We start from the raw sequence: 24,404 nt of genomic DNA, 5'->3' as shown, positions 1-24,404 counted from the left end.
TGTATTAAGTTGTGTCCTCAGGGCTTACTCCAAAGCCAACAGTCTATTTTCCATTAGTTTTAGTATATTTTCCAATGAGATCTTTCAACTGTAAACCAGCTAGGACTCTGTTCAATTATTCAGCAATACTACAGTTTAAATGAAAGCAGAGAAATACAATATTAACGGTTTCAAACACTTCAGATTTCTGATTGTTGTCCTTGATAAACATACAGACCACAACACTTGGAAAAAGTGATCCCTAGAATCAAAGACTTTACCCTAGAATTCTACATTTGATTACAAAATTCATGCATATCAAAGTCAGAGGTAACCTCACAGAAGGAAAATGTGCAGCATTTTTCATCCTTAATGCAATGGCCTTTGATGCCCCAGCTTTTATTATTATTATTACAAAGAGTTTTGAAAAGTTTTTGCAATTTTTTTGATACTCCAAATTCAAGAACCTCAGGGTTTGTTCTGTACTAGGTTTTTAGCATTTTGCCAACAGTTCTCAGTATTTTAGAACTGTCATATGTGCAAGTCACGGTTTTTTTCTTGGAAAAAGAAAAAAAAGACAGAAAGGAATCCCTAGCACATGAATTTCTAACTAGAGGTCACAACCTTAAACACATCAATAATGACAGTAAATTCAACTTTCGTCTCGTAGTGTTAGCACTCATCAACATCCCCAACAGAAAAGGACAGATCCTCAGAGTAGTTAGCAGAAATCAACACAGCTTCTTAAAAAATGCTGGTCAAGATCTTTATTCAAATAGATAAGATCTTACATTTCCTTATTTGGGAAAAAACCACTATAAGTTAAAACTGAGCAGCAAGCAGCAAACATCGCCCCTCTAAAAACCAAGATGCTTCAAGCTCTTCTGGTCACAAGAATTTTGCTGGTGTGCAGAGTGGATTATTTCAGGTCTTGCTGAGTTCAGGCAATCAGCAGCTGTACACATAACACCTTTCCCCAGGTAACAGGTATTTATTTTTATTGTGTGGAAATGTTTTTTGATTGTTAGGGAAAAGTATCTTTTTTACTTAATTTTAGCTATGAAAACTTCATTTTGGTTTTAGTCCTGTTGCATCTACTGGGAAACATGGACAATTTGCTAATTCTATTTTTTAGAACCCTTGCTAACTTTCATCAAAATCTTCCTGTATTTAAGGAATTTGCTGGCTGGCCTATGTTGACATCCATTTCAGTGACTCGCATTTTCACAGCTTCTGCCTTTTGTCACTGAAAAGACTCACCAGATGAGTTGTGAAAAAAAAATTTTGAAAACCCTTGTGTAGTTTTCTTCCAGAGGTGGTAAACCATCACAATACAGCAAAACCTACATACAAATAACTATTTTCAGTAATGCTGTAAACATGTTTCAATGTTCTAATGTTTCTCAAGTTCCAGAAATTTAAGAATTTTTCATTTTTTAGCTTTGCTGGCTAAAATTAACTCCCTATCTACTTGCATTGGTATTGTCCAGAGGTGAAGGTCTGATAGGTGAAATGAGGAACATTAATATTTTAAAGAATTCACAGTGCAGCACTGAAAATCACAAGTCTCCTAAGACTGCTGTCTTCCTATCTACACTCTTCCAGCATCTTCTCACAAACTATATACTTCCAAATCTGCCTTCCATATTTTAGCAATTTTATTTTCATTTCACAATACACAGTCAGCTTAATTTTGTCAACTACTAGTTTTCATTATAGTTCATGCCCAGCTTGTGTATACTCTACACTTGTCAAAAACATGATGCTGTTAGTCTAGTTCCTATTAGCATAATACATAATTTCTAGTTCTAGTTTTTTACTCAAACAAGCCAAAAATTACAACATGGTACATGTAGAATGATATATCCAAATGCATATTTATATGATGTTCATTCAAAAAATCTCAGTTGTGAGATCAAAATACTGGTTTTCAGATATTTATGTTTTTGGGAAATGCTCTACAATCAGTTTCTGTTGATTTGATGCAACAATAAAAGAGTTTCTGAAATAATTGAGTTGCTCAAAATAGATTTGGCAAAATTAGGCAAAATTCTAACTTTACTGTGATAAAGATGATATGCAATGGTACCTGTACATTCTAAAGAGTAGCAGTTTGTGGCTTTATACAACCAAATGCTTTCCTCCAAGACAGTGATTCCCAGCAAGCAGGGATTCTTCTGATTCTTCTCTGACTTTTGAAATTCCAGTTCATTCTAAGGATCTTAAGATGAATTCAAAACAAGCAAGATAAAAGAAGACACAACTAATCTTTCAGATACCAAGGCTTCCATAAAAGATACAAAAGATATGCTAAAAACCAGAGACTGACAATACATGTAATAAAACTTATACTACAGAAGGAAATATACTGCAATAATATTTGGCAATTCCCTAAAAATAAATCTCCACAACTTTCCAGAAGTATGCTTAATTAGCTTTTAACTTATTTTGTTTCTCCAAAGCACCTCTGACTCTCAGTATGTAGAATTCACTGGAATGTGGATCCAATTGAAATCACTCCCTCTTGATGGTTTCTTCTAATTACTCTTTCATTTAGAAGTCTTAAAAGTGTGTGTCCATTTTACTCATTATTTCCCAGTTCATCTTAATTAGATGTCATTGCCAGCTTCAGTGCAAAAACACTTCTGTCCAGTTCTGATCAACTCTTGTGCAAATAATCTAAAGGAATAGTTAAAAAGCTCAATGAAATTTGCCTACATGATGGTATTTGGAGGAGTTAATAGCAGAAAGTGGATGATAACTGAAATAGTCAATATACATACCTGCATAATTCAATCAAGCCATAATGAAACTAATATTTGAAAAGCTTTACTATTTTGAAAATAAATGAAATCAAGAATATGAACTGAAACATAATATTTTTCTCTATTTGTTAATAAAATCATGTTTTCTAAATAAAAAACAGAATCAAATACCTAAATGTACCTTGGTGAATCTATTTACTTGCACTGATTCTAATCATGTTTTTAAAGAGACAATGTGAGATAGTTTCCAATACTGCAGTGATGTTTTCTGTCATCTTAGGTGTTCATGAAAATGTATTTTTAAATTATAATGGGTCAGACCCTTAAATTTTTTTAAAATCACAGTTCAAAGATTCCCTATACAGTCACTGTTTTAGAATATAAAAAAATATTTACATGACTCTTCGGGGAGCAAAAGAGACACAGTCAGTTAACAGTGATTCTCTGAAGGATAAACATCAAGCAATTCTAAAAGAAAGCACATATATTTATGCTACAGGATAACTGTGAACTATAGGTTTTGTTCTGAATTTTATTTCAGTAAAGACAACTACAAAGGGTGTTCTCTGATGGCCTGAATCTTTAAAGCAATCACCAACCACTTAAAAAACAACACACTGCATCCTTCATTTACAACCCTGAAGAATAGTACTTTGTGGTGAACCTTTATAAGTCAAGTGTGATGCTAGAAAAAAAATCAAAAATCAAATACAATTCACTGGACCTTGTAGAATTTACTTTCTTTATTTACTGTAGAAGAAATCAAACATGTTTTCTAAAAGAATGTCAATCACTGAACAGCATCAAGACTGATGGAGGACAATATAATCACCATGAAATACAAAGTACAACTGATCAACAAGCAGCATTGACTGTCAGCACACGATGCAGAAACCCTTCAAATTGTTATTAACTTTTCAATCATTACTCTTCATTACTAATAATTACTGTAGCTACACTATTTCCTGACAAACAAATTTCTAAGTAAATAGGTTATCTTTAAACACTGCTTTCTAGACAGCATATGATTTCCATACAAAGATACTAAAACTGCATGTGATCAGAATCATTTGTCAGTATGGTTTGGTGCATCTTATACAGAAAAGTTGCCTGAAAAATTGTTGTCTACAGTCTTACTGTGAACATACTGCATAAGGTTACACATGGCAAACTAGGACTAACTGGCACTTTTTGGGAAAAATGTCTAGGGGTCTAGGGGACTGAAAGCAGCCAAAAACTGGCTGAACCAACCAAGCTCTTTGGGCTGAAAAGGGGCTGGTGCAGAGAGCACTTATGCCGACTTGAATATTATTTTTAATTTCTTCTTGCTGGAGTGCTCACCACTAAACAGATATTGCCTGCCTTTGAACCTGTTAAATGACAGAACAAAATGAAGAAAATGGAGCTTTATCCTCTCAAGATACTTCACATATTTTTAATAGACCTTGATTACACATGCTGAAAACAAGTGCTGGCAAAAATGAAAAGCTGGTAGTAGGCTGTGCTGCCGAAGTACAAAGAGTGCAGTCCTGGTCCCCAAACTTGTGAAGATTAAAACAATCATACTGGTTTTGTTTTTGCTTTTCCATCCCAAATTTCTCAGAAGTTTGTAATTTGTTTCTTTACAATTAACGTAGCTGTTCAAAATCCAAATATAGTTGATACAATGAATGAGATTTCAAGTTGAAATCCTCTTATCCAAGGAAGCTACCGATTAATAACTACTGGGAAAAGACTTAGTAAACTTTTTGATGTGGATTACATGTTAAAGCATTCTAGTAGCTAACTGAAGGAGATTTTCACAGTCAATGGAAACAGGAATGTTGTATGGCTTTTCTCTCAGTGCCCAGAATGAAGTTAAAATTTCAGGAAAGACAAAAAGATCACAAATGCTTATGTAAGAATAAGAAATAGCTAAGAATGCATATGAAAATAGGAAGAAGTAGTAAACCTTTAATTCATTCACCTATTTAAATCAGTTAGTTTTACAGTAATATCCAAATTTATGCTGATTTTTAAAAAATTACACATATTCTGCTACTGACTGTGCAAACCTCTAAGTGCAGCATCAACCAAATAACTTGTTAGAACTACTCATTACAGTAAGCAATGTCATAGCCTGACATCAAGGAACCTCTATTGGCCTAATATTCTTCCCATATCCTACAGAGAAAGAAGTTTCAGTATATTTTAATCAGTCATTTAAAAGAAATCTTAGATTTAAAGATAATTACCTATTAAAGACCTTAGTTTAAACAGTATAACTTTGCATTTCAGTTTCTAAATTTGAAGCACTAATAAGACATTTAAACAAATTTATTTACTTTAAGGTCTAAATTTACTGAATGCAAAGACTGCACCACCTTGCAAAAGACTGTGGTAGACTTCATTTAAGGATAGAAGTTTAATCATGTTATAAATATGACAACAATTTCAAATGATCTTACTAAGCATATTTAGTATTTAATAGGAAATTTTGTCAACAATGAAAGGGGATGCTGCAGGCAACACATTATCCCAGAGTTTATCAGAGCATTTCCATGGAGGATTAGTAAGAAAAGGCATTAAATCTTATATTTCCAGTGGTAAAATCCATTACTGATTTTAACCTGAATAACTGTGAAAAAGCTGAGAAGTTCTGCACAAAAGCATAAAATGTCATTTAGTAGTTCCTTGAAGAAAAACATCAGCACCCCTGTCAGCTGAATTTGCAACCTCAGAGATCATTCTAGAAAAAGGTTTGCTAACCCATTTTTCTTCTAGGAGATCCATTACTAATGTGGTGCAGCTTCAGAAGTAGAACAAATATTCATGAGGTGGCTTTCCAGTGATAAACACGATGAAACTAAGCATTGTTGCATTTCAAGTTGACACTCATGATAGATAAAACAGAATATATGATCAAGCCCATAGATTGGGGGGAAAAAAGTCAATTTCATTATTTTCACAGTATAGCAGAAGACTATTACTTGTTACATCAGTGCTGTAACTATCAGAGCCTGAGAGACAAGACAACAAGTCTGAAATCCTTGGATAAGAGACTGATTTTCAGAAATACAGTTGATAACAGAATTCAATCTATATTTTATACCTTCTGATTCATAATAAAGACACTAGAAAATTCCAGCATACTGTAAACAATACACAGGACTACATAGAGCATCAAACTGAAAATAGAACTACAAACGTAGAGCTGTGCAAATAAAACTTCTAGAATGACACATAAAAAAGTAACCATTATAATAACAGAAATATACATCAAACTTCAAGTGGTTTTCCTTTTTAAAGGTCAGGAAAAGCAAAAGGAAAAATAAATTTATTGTTTCTGTCAATTTTTTATTTCAGTTTACAACAGTTAATACTTAACTTTAATATCTAGGAATATTGCTAAAAAATAGGCTGTATTTTTCTATTGCTTGCAATATATCCTTCTGTAAAAAGGCCTCCCCAAAATCTAAGTGTCCATCTGAATAATAATGCTAAATTCCACAGCCCAGGATTCATTAAAACAGTGGAATTATTAGGACCACATCTTATCATGAATTTTGTCACTGACCTTCAAGCAGGACTACTGAATAAAATACCACGTGAAAGAAATACAGAGAGCGTCATTCCCTTCTCGGAGAGATAATAAGCAAACATTTTTGAAAAGTGAAAAGATATAGTAATTATAAAACAAATAGGAACTTCAATATATGTTTGACATTTATTACACCCTAATGTATTTGGATACATATCCTCATTTTATTTTTATAGTTTTTTTAATGGCATATCAAATATTAGATATGTTATTAGTAAAACAAAAATAATATGAGGATTGCTCTAAAATAATTAAATGTCAGGCAAATGATTACACATTAAATATTTGATGAATGCTCCCTAAAAATTAATTTCTAATAATTTAAAAATGTTTGACCATAATTAAGAGGATTAGTAATTGTTTTCAGATTTTTAAGGCCAGTAAAGAATACAATGCTTTTAACTATGCTATTTTTTTCAGTTCATCCTGAAGTAGCCCTCACTTCCATTTGCTGTGTCTAGACCAGACCATGCATGATTTGAGCATTACTTATTCTTATAAGTGATATACTGGATTTCAGATGATTCTTAGTATGTTATTCATCCATTACAGTGAAAACTGCATACAGAATACAAAATAAGGACTGTATTACATTATAAAGATTACTATCTGCCAGGTATTGCTAAATTTCACGTCAAATGAAATGGCAAGACTGAATGGCCTGTAGTCTGATAAATTTGGGAATAGTGCCAATAAACATCCATTTATACAAGATAGCTCTTGTCAGACAAACATGATATTATCATTATGAAGCTTAGATTAATCACTCTGCATCACACAGCACTGATATAATACAGTTAGACTTCAGTCAGAAATTTTATTTATATAGTGAGGCATTGGGAATTAAGTACTATATAAAATGAATTTCATTTATTAAAGAGATTAAAATCAGGCAATGATGATGGAAGAAATTAATTGTATATAGGAATTTTCACATGACAGAATATCAATATAGTTCTTCAGAGATCCAGTTTGACCTATGGATATTCAATATTCGTACCAGTGATCAAAAATTTAAAATTTGAACATGCTGATTAAAGGTATAGTTTGGAAAGCAGAAACACTCTGAAGGAGTGGTAAGTGCTTGCATGGACAGATCAGTTCCACACCACAACTTGGCTCACCTACAGATGAGCTTGGATGTTGCAGGAGCAAAGAAACCAGGTCATGTTTGGAGAATAGATTTTAAAAAGAACCCAGAAAAGCTCTTAAAAGTTGTGTTTTATCATGTTAATACTCAACTTATTGCATAAGCTGTATCAGATTTATGGTGTAAGGTGTAAGAGCTGCTATTCCAGGTCAGACACACAGTATGTCTAGAGCAATGGTTTCTCTGAGCAGCAAATGCCTGAGGAAGAGGAGTGTGAATGCTCTTCCCAGTATAATCTCTTGGCCACTGTAAGTTTGCCACTGAAAGACTTTCTGAGTAGCTTGGTCTACCTCTAATAACAATAATTTGCTATTTAAATGAATAAAAGCTTTTTCAGGGAAAAATTTAAATCATTGGAGAACTAGCATAAGATCCTGGATCTAGTGCACTAGGCAGCCCAATTCAGACATGAAGAATTACATGTCAAGCCTATAAACAATTTAGAAATTGTTACTGGAGCTCAAACAGAATTTTGTGCCTTGCCCAATTCCCTACATCACATTATAAACATTTCACAACAGCTGGTCCTTCTTTTACACAAAAAACTATGAAATCATTAGTGTGTCCCTGCAGTATTTCTACACCTCTGACTTGTTCTGTTTAGAACCACAGTTGTCTGCAATAACATTTTCTTTTGTTTCCTGACAGTTGTAATGGTAGAAAACGGTACAGATACAATTCCTGATGAAAGCCACTTAAGCCTGTAAATGTAGGCTCTGTGTGCAGACCCATGAGGTACTGAAGTTTGTACCTTAGCCAGTAAACCTCTCCAGCATTAGAACTACCACTGAAAGAGAAAACTTCTACACTTTCAGGCTGCATGAATGTAGATATGCATTGTACTTGATTCAGACAGTGCTATTCCTGTTTAATTCCAGGATGGGTTATTGGAAAGAAAGCAGAAAGTTAAAGAAAATAACCAACTTCTTTATATCCAACTAGACTTCACTGTGTCTTGTGTCTTTATCTGTTACACTTTGAAATCTTTAAAAATATTGGTGCTGAAAGTTCCTATGACAAAATACACGATAGTAAAGCACTTTGGTAAGATGCAAATACATTACTGCTCTTAATATAACTACTTCTGTTGGAAATATTTACTGCTATGAAAGAAAAAGAAAATTTAGATTGAACAGTAATCGTTTTAATAACAACCCACCACATGCTCTAATCACTGAAATCTTTGGTGTACTCATAAGTCTTCATATATAGGAGCTTTAATTGCTCAGTGAAATGTTGCTAGCATATTACTCATTTTATGATTATTGATGGCTGTTTATGTGCAGTTGCTGCCTTGGCAGACTATATATCTTATTTGATTAGTATTTTTATTGTGCTAACTGTACATAAATAAAAATATGCCTCAAAGATACATGCTGTGACATAATTATTTCAATACAGTATATTCACATGAGTTTAAACAGCAAGTTTCTGATGAACAGAGAAACACATATCCCCTCAATATCTTGAAAATTTCTTTTGTAGACAATAAGTATTAGGTAATAGAGCCAAAATCAATAAAATATTTAATTTTTATTGTGAACAAAATTAATATAATTTAGCTTTGTTTGTTGAACGGATCCTGAAAGAGGACAAATGGAAGTATGTTGGGAAAAATTACTGGGGTTGTTTTGCTACTGATTTCAATATGACTAGGCCTTCACTCCATTTTTATTATTCCCATTATTTTTTTTATTTCCATGTGTCAGTGAAGGAGTTCTTAAGTATACTGCAGTACCTAATTTGTATAAAATAATAACAATAGTAATAAAAATTATATTTTTCCTCAATATCTAGATCATACTTACATGCACAGAAGTATAATAATCCACATTTACACTCAAGTAATATGTGCATATGACATATACTGATCGCTGGAAGAATTTAATTAGTTCTTCTGTCTCTTCACAGCCATTGCAAGACTCAAGGCAGACACAAGAAGGTAATGTGATCCTTGCTTGAGAACACAATTCCCTCTCATTCATTGCTTTATGCCATAGTTTAAGGACGATACTCACCAGTTTACTGCTCCCCACTGAGAGCCTCCAAACCATGCACTCCTTACTTGTTTCTCCCCCTCCCACAGCCCCTCCCTTGCTCTGGAGAGGAGAATTGGAGGCACAAAACATGAAGATCATGGGTTGAGATAAGAACAATTTACTGGAAACAGCAATAAGAGAAGAAAACAAACAGTAACAGCAACACCACTAATGGTGAAGGGTACAAGAAAGAGGGGAACAATCCACATGTGATTGCTGGAAATGGTGTTACCAGACTATTTTGCTGCACCTACATGACCAGAAGGAACCCCTTCTCCCCAGAAGACACTCCCTTCTCCCTGCCCCCAGCATGATGTGAGTTGGTATAGAATAACCACCAGGGCCCCTCTTGGCTGCTAAAAAAAATAACCCAGTTTTGGCTGGAACCAGGACACTGGTCTTCACACCCCCTCCTCCTTATCTGGTAATAAATTTGTTCTATTATTGACAGTCACACTTCTTGGTCTTGCTTTCCCAGGCAGTCATCACCAGCTTGGTTTGTACCTGCTTTTTGCCTCATCTTCTGCAGTCTTCCTAGGTACTGATTCTTAAGAATTTTTAAAATTGTATTGGGAAAGATTCCATAATTTCTCACATTACATTTTCATGCCTCAAGTTTCTCAGTAAGAGCACTTGGAAGTGTGTATCATTAATACTGATCTTGTCTACAGCTTTTGCTGAAAAAGGATGATGCTTAGATTTTCATATTAGAAGAGTAGTATTCCCACATAAGAATTCAAATTCTCTTGGGAGTTTGCTTAGAATAACAAGTACATTTCACATGAACCTGTCTAGTGACAATATTTTACTTGCATTTTTCATGAATAGCATGTAAAGCTTACAACTTAAGTATTCATTTTCATTTACCTCTCTCTTTCCCAGTTTCTTCCTCACTTCTTGAATCATGATACCAAGTCATCACTGCTTTCAGTGAAGGTGAACACCTCCCTATTCAAGCTATTTCTTCAGTGTAAAAGAAGAGAGATTTGTCTGCCTCATGGAAGCTTCCCAGAAGATTCTACTGTGTAATTATCTAAATAAGCCAAAGACTGCTCTCCCAAAGACCTAAGTCTCACTGTTTACCATCACAACTTTCCTCTGAATACTGAGCTCAACCACTCATGAATTTGCCATTCATGGAAATGGTTGTTGCCAATTCTTGAGCAGCAAAGTAGGGGCCTGGTTGGACTCGAAAGCAGTCTTTAAGTGCAGCTTATGAACTTCATGGGTGCCCTGAATAATGCCACTGTCCCAGATAAAGGCTGGAAATGAAATGGGGAGACTTCTGCCTGTATTCACGGGTAATTCACAACCACTACATCTGCCTGGACGGATAGTCCACACCAGCTCTCAATCACAACCTCCCTGGCCCTTCCTTCCTGCTCCAACCTTGACCCAGACAGGAGCTGCACACGTCCAGTTTCACTGTGGGGCTCTGAACAGTCAAAGATCAGCCTAGCAGGGAACACAGCTCCCTCTCCTCCGCCTCCCTGACTGTGCTTTCCAGTACGGTGCATACCATGCATTGCCTCAGAGATGAAATCTACTGCTATATCCACAAGTAATAAGCATTATAGCACAGCAAAACATATTACACATATTCCAAATGGGTTTAGAACTTTTCTCTGTGACAGTTTTGTGGTTTCCATCAACACAGGAATATGCTTTCTAATTAATTTAACCTAATTTAATTAATTAATGAAAAGTAAAACTAAAAATACAGGAGCTGTTTTCAATGACATACACAGTGGGTTGGATGAACACCTCCTTGGCAGATATCTCACAAAATATGTACTGCTGAAATAAGCATAAAATTTTTCTTAATTTCTTTAGCAATAATTTTGACTGTCTGAATGAGCACTAGTATTTTCAATAGCTTATTTTTTTTTGTATTACCATTAAAATCTAACTATTTGTAATAAATGAAGAGTTTCGGATTTTTTGCTAAGAAATCTAATAAAAAAAGTTCAGCATTAATTAGTGTAATCCTAGAAACATGGGGTCTCCAGGTTTCATGTTATTTTTATAATGCAGCAGATATTAGCATCTACTAGAAGAGGGTCTTTTAAATATGCTATTTTATGAAATATAATGACATCAACTTATAAGAGCATAGTTTTAAAATATTTATTATAGCTCTCAGAAGCATCTTGCCAAAAAGAACATAATTTATTCTGATTTCTCTATGTTTCAGAAATCTGATTCTACCAACTGTATCATCTATGTTCCATTCATAATGACTATGACTGAATGAATCTTTTCACATTCTCTTCAAAGGTATATAATAAAATAACATATTTATTACAACTAACAACAAACATGAGAACCTAAAACACTCAGAAGATTCTAATTCACAGATCCAAAATACTGAAGTTTGTCGATATATTTGCCAGTGCACGAAGTATATCACATATGTATGAAAATTTTACAGCAAGTATCTCTTCTGTTTATGGGGAGAAATCAATTGTGGAAAGAGAAATAACCTTATTTTTCAAGGGTTGTTACAAAGAAACTGTTAACTCTAATCTTTCAGCTTCAGTCGATATCACCAAATATGAATGCCACACACAGCAGAGAATTAAGAATTGTTATGAAAATATTCTTTGGGCAGATATACTGGCATATTCCTTGAAGCTGATGGTTTAGGAACTTCCTGAGCTGCAAGCATGAAGGGTGCTGTCAAGTAGTGCAAGTTGCAAAAAACACAACAATTATCAGCTTTATTTTAACAAACTGAAAGTAACAGGACTTTGCTCTTCTTTACTATTACTCCTTCTGTTCCCCTATTTAATTCAGCAACTTCACATGACTTTTCACAGCAAAGTCTTCCCAGAAGCTCAAGAATGCTGCATCTATTCGACTGTCTTGTAAAAAATAACAATTTCAAGACTGAAAAGACTATCAGTGTAAATTATTTACTTACCTGTTTTTCTGCCTGTCCATATTCTGATCCTTGGGGTGACAAGAAGTGACAAATATGACCATTGTTTTTTGCTTTTTCTCGAAGAGCCATAGCAGTACGTACTGTAGCATTTCTAGCATGAACAAACACCATCACCTTTAGACAGAAAGAAACAGGGCCAATGAGAAATTAAAAAAAAAAAAAAGGTTTAATCAAATAATGAAAACACTTTATTTACAAAATATTCCCTATGGGAATGACAGAAACTAGTTAATACATGGCATACTGATGAAAACTAATGCCACTTAAGGGCAATTAAATGATGATTCTGCCTACATTGAATTTAATATTTTCAGAGCTTTTGAGAAGGTTGTATTTTTAAAAATTTCTTAAGTCTTTAAAAATAGGGAACAATTGTTGGCCATAAATAGCTCATCTTCACAAATACTGAGATTAACATCGATGTAAAGAGTTTATTTGACACATCCTAAATGATCTGGAAACAAATAGTGGGCTGATAAATATTCTGATGCTACAACTTGGCTATGTGAGAAAAGAACAACCAAGCAAATAGAAGAGAACTACTGTGTAATGCTCACAGTTAAAAGCCCACAAGAATATTACCACTGTTAACAGCAGGACAACTAATACAATATTCAAAAGCCATGAAAACACTAATCAAAATTTTTGAGAGAAATATTTTTACATTTTTTTCATGCTGTTGAGAATGTCAAGAGATCTCAAAAAAGTGTTGGAGTCTTTTACCTAAAAACTGCTAAAATATTCCTTTCTGATTACTGCCTGCCATAATATAAATCTAGAAACAATCCTGTGGGCTTTAGAAACTGTGACAGTCAGCGGCACTCAGTATACAGGCTTCAAGAACTGGAATGGCACAGATGGATTGGGACCTCATTGCATTTTATGCTTTGAATTCCCTTTCTCTTCTGCCTATTATAATCATTAAATTTCAATAAATTCATCAAGAATAAACAAGAAAAAGCATGTGTTTCTTCTTTTAGTTAGCAGAAGCTTGGTACAGACTTGATAAAACTTTAGTTATGATTTCTAAAGCTTCTGCCTACCTGTATGACAATATCTGACACCACAGCAATCACTCATTCAGAAATACCTGACCTTAGTATGCAGATAATAACTAAGAAACAAGCATTGTGTAATTGTCTTTCACTCAGAAGCCTTTCAACAGTTCTTATAGACACCTAATTTTCAGATGTGCAGCACTTTTCTTTGATATTTATCTGCCACTGTTTTAAAAGTGTTAATGCACACCTGAATTCATTGACTTTTATATATTAAATGATCACATATCAACACCTGAAAAAATGTAAAGTGATTGCAAAATTGTTGAGCAAAAAAAAATTTCTCAGACAGACAACAATCCCTGCACATCTTCTTACATCTTGCAATCTCTGTACATCACCACATGTTTTTAAAAAAACAGCCCTAGCTAAAAATTGTCATATAACACCTTGTTGGATGTTTTTCCCCCAATGAAGTAAACATTTATCAAATATACTGTAAGACAGCAATATAGTCTTAGGAGGGTTAATTTAGCCTGTCCTAACTGTGTCAGAGAATATTATATTTCAGTGGCAAAATCTCTGTGCATTACATTATGCAAATAAGTTAGGAAAAGTAATTTAGAATAGAGAGAAGCGGTTCCACAGTTACAAGCTGTGTAATTAGATCTGTACTTTGCAGTTCAAAGCCAGCTCTGGTGTATATAGCCCTAGTGCTGAAAGCGTCTGCTGCTCTCTCCTGAAACCAAAGCTTTTAAATAATAAAAAATACACAAGAAAGGAGAAAGCAAATGTCTGTAGCTAGGTTACCTCCTCAGAATTTTCACAAAATAAAACAAATCAAACCTTTTCAGCGAAAACTTTGTTGAAAATTCACAGCAGGAACTGCTTGCATTCCTCAAAGAGTTGCATATACCAGGTTTTAATCTTTATGAAACATATTAGTGCATCACCAAAGCCCCGACAAGTGTGCTATTATTACTAAAAATGTATAATCAGGTACCTGAAATGCCTTGAAATATATTTCCTGTGCCTTGGACAGCAAAGATGCTTGGATTAACTTTTGCTACTGGAAAATACATATCTCAAACTGATATTCTCTATGATAGCCTTAAAATGGTGCATCATTTTTCTGGGGAAACATGATGACTCAGTTATCTTTCCACCTTCTTATTAAAAGTTCTGGTCATTTGAATGCTTGAGTTCAGCAATTCTCTTACTGAACTGCTCTCCTCGGTGAGAGAAGACCTAAGTTTTGCCATTCACTTTGCATCATACCTTTCGAAGAAACTAATATGAAAGAATGAATTTATTTAATTCAGTGTTGATATTAATTATGTGTTAAAGAAACAAGAGTCCTTATTTTAGCTCCAAGACATTGTTTGGCTTCACCGAGCTAAATCCTTATAACGTGTTCTTTTATGTGGTTCCTGATCTGGGTATTACTTCTACTGAAAATAAACAGTTAGGGACACTGATCAACTGATTAATCTGTCCAAACATTTTCTCCCCTAAGGTTAGCACGAAAACTCCTCCAGGTATTTTACATAACTCAATTCCTAATAAGGTTTCAACACTTTTCCCCAAGGACTGCTAACAGCACCCATTTATGTTGAAAACATCTCCCTCCACATCATTAAATGGAACCTCCTTACAGACTAAGTAAAGCTCACTAACATGTAGCCTAATTCTAAAGAGTAATAAAACTTTTTCTATTTTGCAGTGATTTCTCCCTAACTGCCAAGATAGAGTTCAAAATTGCAGTGCCCAACATTTACAGAATGAAAAGCATATTGCATCCATAATATACATGAAAACAACACACACAGCTCACTAGTGGGTCTTGATCAAAAATGATGTTAAATCAGGATATTTTAGATTACCAGATCTAGCTGATGGCATAGTAGTGTATAAATGTGATTTCCCATTCCTCTCACCAAATCCAGTAACCCATGAAGAACTATCTGGAACTAGTAACTAAAAAAGCAGCAATAAAATACGAAATTTCAAAAGTTGACCTATACTAAAGCTTAAAAAGTTTAACATTGAAATCTTATTTTTGCTTTAGCAGATTTTTGTATTTTGCATATTAAATTCTTTCTACATATTAAACAACACCATGGGAATGGAAAAAGCTGAACAGGCTGTCACTTACTAAGGCAACAAGAGAATTTGAATTTACTTTCTAATTATTTTAATTAATGTTAGTACATCTTGTATTTAAAAGAAATATTGATATAATTTGCATGTGTACTAAGATCTTTTACTACAGAAAACTGAAAGATTACTAAGCTGCCTACAAACTAGTTCTAATGTGACATTTTTTGTATCCTTCCTTTTCTACAAAAAAAATTCTTTACAATTTAAAAGCAGACTGCATTTACTCATCACATAAAATTAAATAATGTGGATTGGAATACATGAATTTTCATTCAAGGCTGAGAAGTCAAAAATGCCCAAAAAAATTTCAGCAACACTTACCATTAAAACATTTCTCTCTACATTCAAGAGAAATATTTAGGAAACTGTGCTGAAGAACAAAGCTGCACAATACCATACAATACTTTAATAGAAAATATTAACTAGTAACAAAGAAATATATAATATTTCATCAGCTAATCAAGAGAGTAAGGTGATATATTTTGAACTCCTGATAGACTGCCATTAATCACTCTCTAAATTTTGATTTATTCACTCAAATACATCATTTACCTTAGCTGCCTTCCTGCTGCTTCTGCTGTAGTTGAAGCCCTTCTTACTGCCCTTTACATACCTTGCCAGATTCACCTTCAAACAGAGTTTGGCTTTCCCAATCCTATTTCTGCATGCCTGGACATTGGCTTTATACTACTCCTGGGTGTTCTGTCCCTGCTTTACCCTCCTGTCTGCTTCCTTATCATGCTTGTCAAGAGTTTCTTTCTCATCCATACTTGCCCTGGGCCATTTGGCTTGATTTCCTGCACATCAGGATGGACTGTTCTTGAACTTGGAAGATCTGATTCCTGCAAAATCCCCTAGGTCTTCCAGACCATCTGGGATAGGATTCTTTCAAGATTTCTTAAAAGGACAAAGTGTTCTTCTGCTGCCCAGGACAGTGTAGCTTTTTGCCTTGTTCCCTCCTTTAGAACCTTGAACTCCACTGTCTGATGGTCACTGCAGCCAAAACATTTCACAGCATTCATATCCCCAACTTGTCTTCCCCTTTATGTAAGCACAAGGTACAGCAGAGCACCAGCCTTTATCAGCTCCTCAGTCATCTGTGCTGGGAAATTTCCATCAATGCACTCCAGGAACTTACTGGATTGCTTTTGCTCTGCTGTGTCGTCTCTCCAGCAGATATTGTGGTGGCAAAGTCTCCCTGGAAGACCAGGGACTACAAACAAGAGGCTTCTTCTAGTTGTCCAAAGAAGGCCTCATTTACTTTATTCCTGATCAGTATCTGTAGCAAAATCCCATAACAACATTGCTTATGTCTATCTACTGGTTAATCCTCCTCCTGGCCTCTCAGCTGGCTCATCATCCATCCCTAGGCAGAGCTCCAGGTATCCCTGCTGTGCTCTCACACACAAGCAAGTTTCTTGCTGTCCTGACCTTGACCTTGCTCAAGATTCTGTTTGCACTCATTGCAGCAGTCAGTCATGAGAGGCAGCACATCACATCTCTAACCTCAATACCATCTTAGCTCAGCAATTAGGTATGCAGATTCCTAATTTCTCCCTTTTGTTCCATATGCTGCATGTAGCAGTACACACGCATTTCAGAGAAGCACTCAGCTATGTCCACGTAAAATGTGACATTGAGTCCTCTGCCACTATGTAAAACTGAAAGTTATAGGGGTTTGGTGTCATTTCCACTCAAGGCTACGGATAAAACAGCTAAGGACTTTAAGTGACACTGAGCCTAGTCTAGCATTAAGATAGGAGACTCCCATGACATCAAACCTTTACATGGAAGAACAGTCAGTGTTCAGGCAGCAGCATTCATGGGAGGATGCTTCCAGTGAAAAGTACTTGCCCACATGAAACTTCATGACTCTGCCTTTATACAACAGTTATATATATCTTCCACTAAAGAAAACCTGTTTCAGAACACTATAATAGGATCTGTGCTATCTTCCATTTGTAGCGTTAGCCAAATATATTACAAATTGTAGAGGAAAAATGAATAGAGTGAAAATTAAAGCAGAGGGGGAACTGAAAATAAGACAAACAAACAATACTTTACTGACTTCTACAGGTAGTAGAAATTATTCTGAATTTTAATTGACAGGATAGGAATAGAAATAGCAATAATTATTCTTGTATAGAAAATTAAGCTAGAATAGCTAGTCTATTACTATGCAAATATATGTCATTAGGCAGTTAACAAATGCATTTTTGCAGATGCCAATGGACTTGAATGACAATTATTATTCAAAATTGTAAGCAGCTTTTCACTGTATCTTTTTTTAGAATAACAAGATCATGCAATAATTTGTTTCAAGCATTTCCCTTTGTCCTGTTTTGACACTATTTTGAATTTGTATAATAAAATATGTTCCTATGGTATAATAAATTATATTTTCAACAAATATCATTTTAGATTAAGAGTTGTCATGTTCACCATATCTCTTCTTATGTTTTCAAATCTATTTATATTAACATGTATAACATTCATAATACGTAAAAATGACCCAGGAGTCAGTAGTGATATGTGGATTCTATTCAGCTTTAGTAAAAGAAAGGAACATAAAAGATACTGGAGGAATCTTTATATCTATTCCCATTACTTTTATTTAAGCAAAAAAGGATTAAGGAAGTGGCCATGTCAACCTTTCTATCTTCTGGTTTCAGTAACATAAACCTACTAAACAATTAAAAGAATAGCCATGATATCTAATTTATTTTTATCAGTACTGATTTAAAGATAGACCTTTATCTAGATTTTTGCTCCTAATCAACCAGTTTTCTATATCATGAGAAAAATAAAGAAATGCTTTCAAGCAGTATTTTTAACATGAAACTTAATAAATTATGAAGAACTTAAATGATGCATTTATTTTTAATGGTAGTAAACTGTGCTAGAACAAATAAAATCTCCCTCCTAAACCCACTACAAACTAGTCCCTCTCAAAATATCCCAGCCTAAATAAGAGTATCATTAATACCTCATAATTAAAAGGCATGCAATTATCCAAATGTAATATATTCTGGAATCACTTTTTCAGTAGCCACAAAGAAAACTCAACACCACAGAGTTACATAAATGATAAACTTCATAGTCTGGAAAGAGGTTATAACTATAAAGTCAATAGGAATTTCCTAATGCATCTTAGTGAAAATTTATTTTCCATTTTCATGGGTTCCTCAAAGTACCTTATTTTCTAGAGCAACCTATGTTTCTGCATATTTCTAATTGAAACCCACCAATGACAATACCATTGGATTCTCAGGTGACACCTGTTAAAAGTCTGTGACAGGCATAAAGTCTTGGTGGACAGCAGCTGCCTTAGTAATAACTTACGCATGTTTTGACAAAAACCAGGTAGTTTATTTATATAGTTGATACTACCATGATACATTAAGCACACAGATCCATTTCTTTCAGAGCTACAGGGTAAGAATTTTCAAAAGCTTTGAACCACTGGCAATGCTTAACATATCATTTGTAGTATCATTTAACCTTGTCATTGAATTCTTACTGAAAAATAACATGGAGCTGACAGAAATCCACAGACTTAACTTCCCACGATCTTCTAGACTGCTAATGGTCTGCAGTGTCATATCTGAAAAACAGCTTTTAACACAGAGCTACTGAAACTTATCATATATGGCTGCAAGACTGGTCAAGGTGCCTTTGCCACACTTGCAAGCAGTACATTTGCAACTTAGGTCACTTAACACTTAGGTCACTCACAAGAGGCTCAGGATGTAACTATCTACTACTTAATTTAAATAAAATTTTAGGCTATGAGATGTTGCTCATCTGCAATTAAATTGGGTATTTTTTTGTTCGTTTTAATGATTCAATGCAAATTCATAATCTCAGAAGAAGCATAATTCTAATAGTAGCATTTTCTACCTTAAACAGCTGTAATTACCAATACCAACAACACTGTGTAGCTGTGCAAAAGTGCAGACATAAACTGAACACCTCATGTACTCATAATTAATAAGAATATATTAAATTGGTGTTTCTGGTCTACATAAATTCATTGTGAATGCCTGACTATACATATACAGACAAACTACTATATAAATACAAGCCTACATTCAAAAATTAGCATACTGCATAGAAACATTGCACACAAACATTTAGAAGGCTCCATAATTGAAGAATTATGGGGTTTTATACACCTAAGTTGTTATGGCATCTATTTCCAGCAATTTCCTCAGCTGTTCATAAGAGCAGCTGACAAGGTATATGTAAAAAGTCAAACAAATTTGAACAGAAAATATAGAGGAAAATAGTACATACATATTATTTGACAATAATATGAAACATCTGGTATAAAACACTTTTTGAAGTGGACAACACATCAATATACTATTTCCAATTAAAGTACGAAACAAAATTTATACAGGCATAAGATGATATTAACTATTATATTCTTAAAGTTGAAAAGGCAGTTATTGTGGAAATGAAGAGCATAAATAAATGATGAAGAGGCAGAATATAAAAATAGTGCACATCACTGAATTAGTTTGTGACTTTGTAAAGAAACCACACATAGAAATGGGCCCTAATTGTGCAAAAACCGCAAACCTTCAATTCTTCATTTAATCAGTTGACAGAGAAATAACATTTAAAATCATCAGTCATAATTCAGTCATCCTGTGAGGTCACTTTACCTTCTGTATTTGTGTATTTTTATTCATACATGCACGCACATATATAGAAGCAATATATACACATATATATGCAAATAAGCTACACCAGATGATGAAAGAGAAACAATCTGTACAGATGCAGAGGTACAAAAACTCAGGCTGAAATAAACCCGTTAAGCTCTAAAATGAAAATCTAGGAAAAAAACCCAGTCTAGATGAAGAATACATGTTAAAAAGTTCTGTAGGTTCTTGGACTTATTTGTCCAAAGCATCCTATACGCACTATTTCACCCAGGAAAAAAAAGCATCAGGACAAGCTTAATTCTCAAGGTACTAAGTCCCAGAGAGACCTCTGAAGAAAATACTGTTTTATTAAATCTTATCTCAAGACATGGCTATAAAAGCATTGTCAACAGCTCCAGTAACTAAGCTTATTAAACTTTTATCTTCACATGGCTTCTGCAGCCAAATAACAGCTGGAAAACTGATAATAAAGAAATTTAATCCATCATTTTTACAGATGAAATTAATACCTGTCAAATTCACTGCTGACAATTTAATATAATAGATTTAAATTAACTACTCTGTTTCTTTTTTAGTTTAAGATAGCTCAGAAAAACAAGATGACACTTCTTAGTACTGCAAAGTTCAACTCAATTATTGTACATAGAGAACAATTACAGACAAAGTGATTTGTGTGCAATATGCATCACAGAATCAGTTCTGACTATATAAGTTTAATCACAGTTTTTTTCTGATCTAAGACAACAAAAAATCGTAATTTAAAAGAGTAAAGTATTAAAATCTGTGAAAGGTAACACTTAGAAATTATTCCAAAACGTTTTAGAAATGTATTGAACCTCAAAATTATTTCTAATGAAATAAATGTGGACCAGTAGTATAAGACAACATTATAATTAAGAACATAAATTATAAATAATAAAGCAATCTTGATCTCTAGAAAGCATAGTAATCACCCAATGCATAGACTAACCAAAAATGTTACAATTATACATGACTCGATTCTGCACATTTACTTAATTTTAAAAGATAGAAGGTAAAAGCTTGCGACAGGTAAATCAGATGCAGTTGAGACAATATTGCAAAAGCAGTAGAGAGCACAATCCTGTCAAACCTAAAGAACTAGCTCAAATGAGAAGAGTAAAAGCTCAGAAATTAAGAATGTACTTGAAAAAGCACTTTCTTCAAAAGGTTAAAAAAACTGAACTGAAATAAACACAAAATGGGCAGGTCGAAATCACCACTCACAGTGTATCAACAAGAACAGATGGTCTGTATAAAGCTCTTCATTGTTACTTTTCATCCACATTTTTCATCCCAGTAGTGAGATTTCTAGCATGTTAATTCAAAAAAGGCTTATATCTCTATTGGTTTGCAGTTATTAGCTTTAGTTAAGTGGAGTTGTTGCTAATTTTGCACAATTACTACTACTGCATTCCCTTTGTGATGTTGTGTTGAGGCTTTCAATACCGTACAGCATTTCAAAAATCCAAATTCTTTACAACAGACAACTTGGCATCTTTGGCCACTAGAAAAGCTGTTCCTTGCATAGTGAAACCACTTATTGTAAAGCCATGATGTCTCCTGAGCATTTATCTACTGACACCTTGAACCATAAACAGTAAGGGCAATGAGAACCACAGAAAGGTGTCAGAACTTCCAGAGAACAGCCAATTTTTGCTATGAACTGAAAACACCAAGCTCAGCGAGAAAATGAACTTTCAAGGAATCACAGAATCAGCTGAGCTGGAAGAAATACTCATGGATTGGCAAGTCCAACTCCTAGAGTTTCCCTGAGAACCAGAGCTGGTGAAAGAAAAGATACTGCCAATACTGCCATTTCAGACTTACACAGAAAACTCTCAAAAGCAATGGGAAAACAGGAATTGTCTTAAAAAGGAAAAAAGAGTTTCCAGAAGATAAGAAAATATCAAAGGCACTCCAAGTTAAAAACTGTCATAAACAGACAAAATGGCAAAGGAGAGAAGTGCATTGGATATGAAACCAGGGCTGAAACTTGGATACCTGTGACTGAAGATGAGTAACAGAGTATTGAAAGTCAGCAAAAAAAGCCACACAGGAAAATAAGGTGCAGAGAGAAAATGTAAGAGACCTGCTGAAACAACACCAAGGGCAAAGAAAACACAGGACTTCTTTTGAAGGTTTAAGTAATATCAAAGGGAATCACTTATAAGAAAAAATAACAAGAAAATGGAGAAACAAAAGAAGTGTGTATTCTGGGGAGAGTGGTGAAAGAAGAGTTTTATGACTGCAGTATGAGGAAGAGCCTGCTTCAAAAGCTTTCAAGGACTTCAGCAACAACTCTTCTAATTGATAATACAAGACATTTATAGGATTTTTTGCTTGAGTGCATTTCAGACCAAAGAAAAAAGGAAAGAAAAAAAAGTAAAGATAGCAAAGAGTATGGTTCTGACGAACTCATAACAGCAAAAATATTTAAGAGGTGGTGGGGGCAATAGGAGAAACGTAAGATCATCTCCTGGTAACCAAGTTAATGAGATAAACCAGCAAAAGGTCATTAACAGCAGGAGACATAATGGATGTGAATTTATGAGTCAGAGTGAAAAATAGTTAACTCCCTAGGATACTAACTTAACAACTGAACTTTGACAAAGAGAGCAGCAGTTCAATATATAAGATAAAGGAATTTAACATGAAATCAAAATTTACACATGATGTGTTTCAGAGGAATAACCAAAATCTTAAATATACTATGTTATTTCTCACAACTACTTAAAATACTATTATGTCTCAAATCATAACATGACAAGGGTGTCATGTTATTGTCATAAACTGTTAAGACACATACAGTGTGATATGCATTATCCTAAACTGGTTATTGGAAGGAAAAGATTAAAAGTGTAAGAATGGTGAGGAGGATGGTAGACTTGCTCAAGTGACCTTGCAGCTGGGATTGCCTAGGCCTGCAGATTAACAGTATGAAAAATCCCATATATGACGTCTACTGCTGTTTATCCTCTATCTATTTTGGGAAGCAAAACGTCTTTGTTGAGATAGCATGGGTGTTCACAGAGACTTGGGGGCACTCTCATGGACAAGTCCGAGACTGTTGTCCTGAAAGAGAGATCAAAGTCCAGAAATCATAAAAAGCACAGGAAGACCACAGCATGGTGGTACAATATGAGGGCCTCTGGTAAATGGCTGCAAACAGCAGCTCCACTGCCCATCAGGATGGGCTGAGCCTGGCAGTGCCTGCCCTGCTCCTCACGTGTCTCTGCTGCCCAGCTGCTGCTTCAGGGTCTTCCAGTAAGGGAGTAATGGAAAAAATTAACTCTTTGCATTTCAGCCTGGGTTTGTGGTTGTGCTGGCCACCTGCCTGTGTCGACACACACCTGGCCTGTAATGTAATGTTTCAGTTTACTATAAAAATGATGCTGACATGTGCAGTCTTCAGTCACTGTCTTGGCTGATTTCATGAGGATCTCCATACGCTGTCTCAGAAAGGTGCTACTTGTACCCCAGAAATTGTTGCCATTAGATGCCCTTCTCACAAGGCTGTAAAATGTGAAATGTTTTTTAGCTTTGTATCTGAAATAATCCTTTTAGTTGATGTGGCCCACTTCTGGTGACTGTCTGAAAAAATAGAGCTGTAATAACACTGAGGGAATGGTAATTTTCAGTCACTTAGCCTTCACCTGGTCTTCAAGCAAAGAGTATCCCAGAAGAGAAATGCTGGAAAAATACTCCACCTGCAACTGAGCATGGAATCATATTTTCTGACAAATGTTGAACAACTTTTTTTTCTTCATTTAAAGAATCATCAATTTTTTAAGAGGCAGAAATAAAACTCTGAAAGTGCAAATTAGTCCAGGAAGATCCAACATATTTTTAGATTATATGAGAACTTAGCAAATTCAAAGTATAATATGAAAAAAAATATTCACCAACTAATATCAAGCATGGAAGGACAGTGCAGATTTAACAGCACTAGAGGTTCTCACTTAAAGCTGTCTTAGGAGGTAGGATCTGCCAGAGAAAACTTCCAGTAGATTTCTACATTGTTAGCAATCCTTGTAAATGAGTGTACTGATTTAAAAAGTACTGGAAACCTTTGGGACATTTTCTGATCTTTAGTCA

The 24,404-nt window shown here is 34.6% G+C and overlaps 1 protein-coding gene across 1 annotated transcript in view; it reads right to left on the bottom strand.

Moving 5' to 3' along the window:
• ASCC3 (activating signal cointegrator 1 complex subunit 3) overlaps positions 1-24,404 on the bottom strand; it is a 250,562-nt gene that overhangs the window by 113,614 nt on the left and 112,544 nt on the right. Inside the window, exon 14 of the mRNA XM_014880409.2 lies at positions 12,437-12,571. Coding sequence (XP_014735895.2) covers positions 12,437-12,571 — 135 coding nt within the window. The remainder of the gene's footprint in view (positions 1-12,436; positions 12,572-24,404) is intronic.

The sequence above is a fragment of the Sturnus vulgaris genome, chromosome 3, assembly GCF_052056855.1.
Source record: "Sturnus vulgaris isolate bStuVul1 chromosome 3, bStuVul1.hap1, whole genome shotgun sequence".
In the NCBI taxonomy this organism is placed as follows: domain Eukaryota; kingdom Metazoa; phylum Chordata; class Aves; order Passeriformes; family Sturnidae; genus Sturnus; species Sturnus vulgaris.
This window is presented reverse-complemented; position numbering and strand designations above follow the sequence as displayed.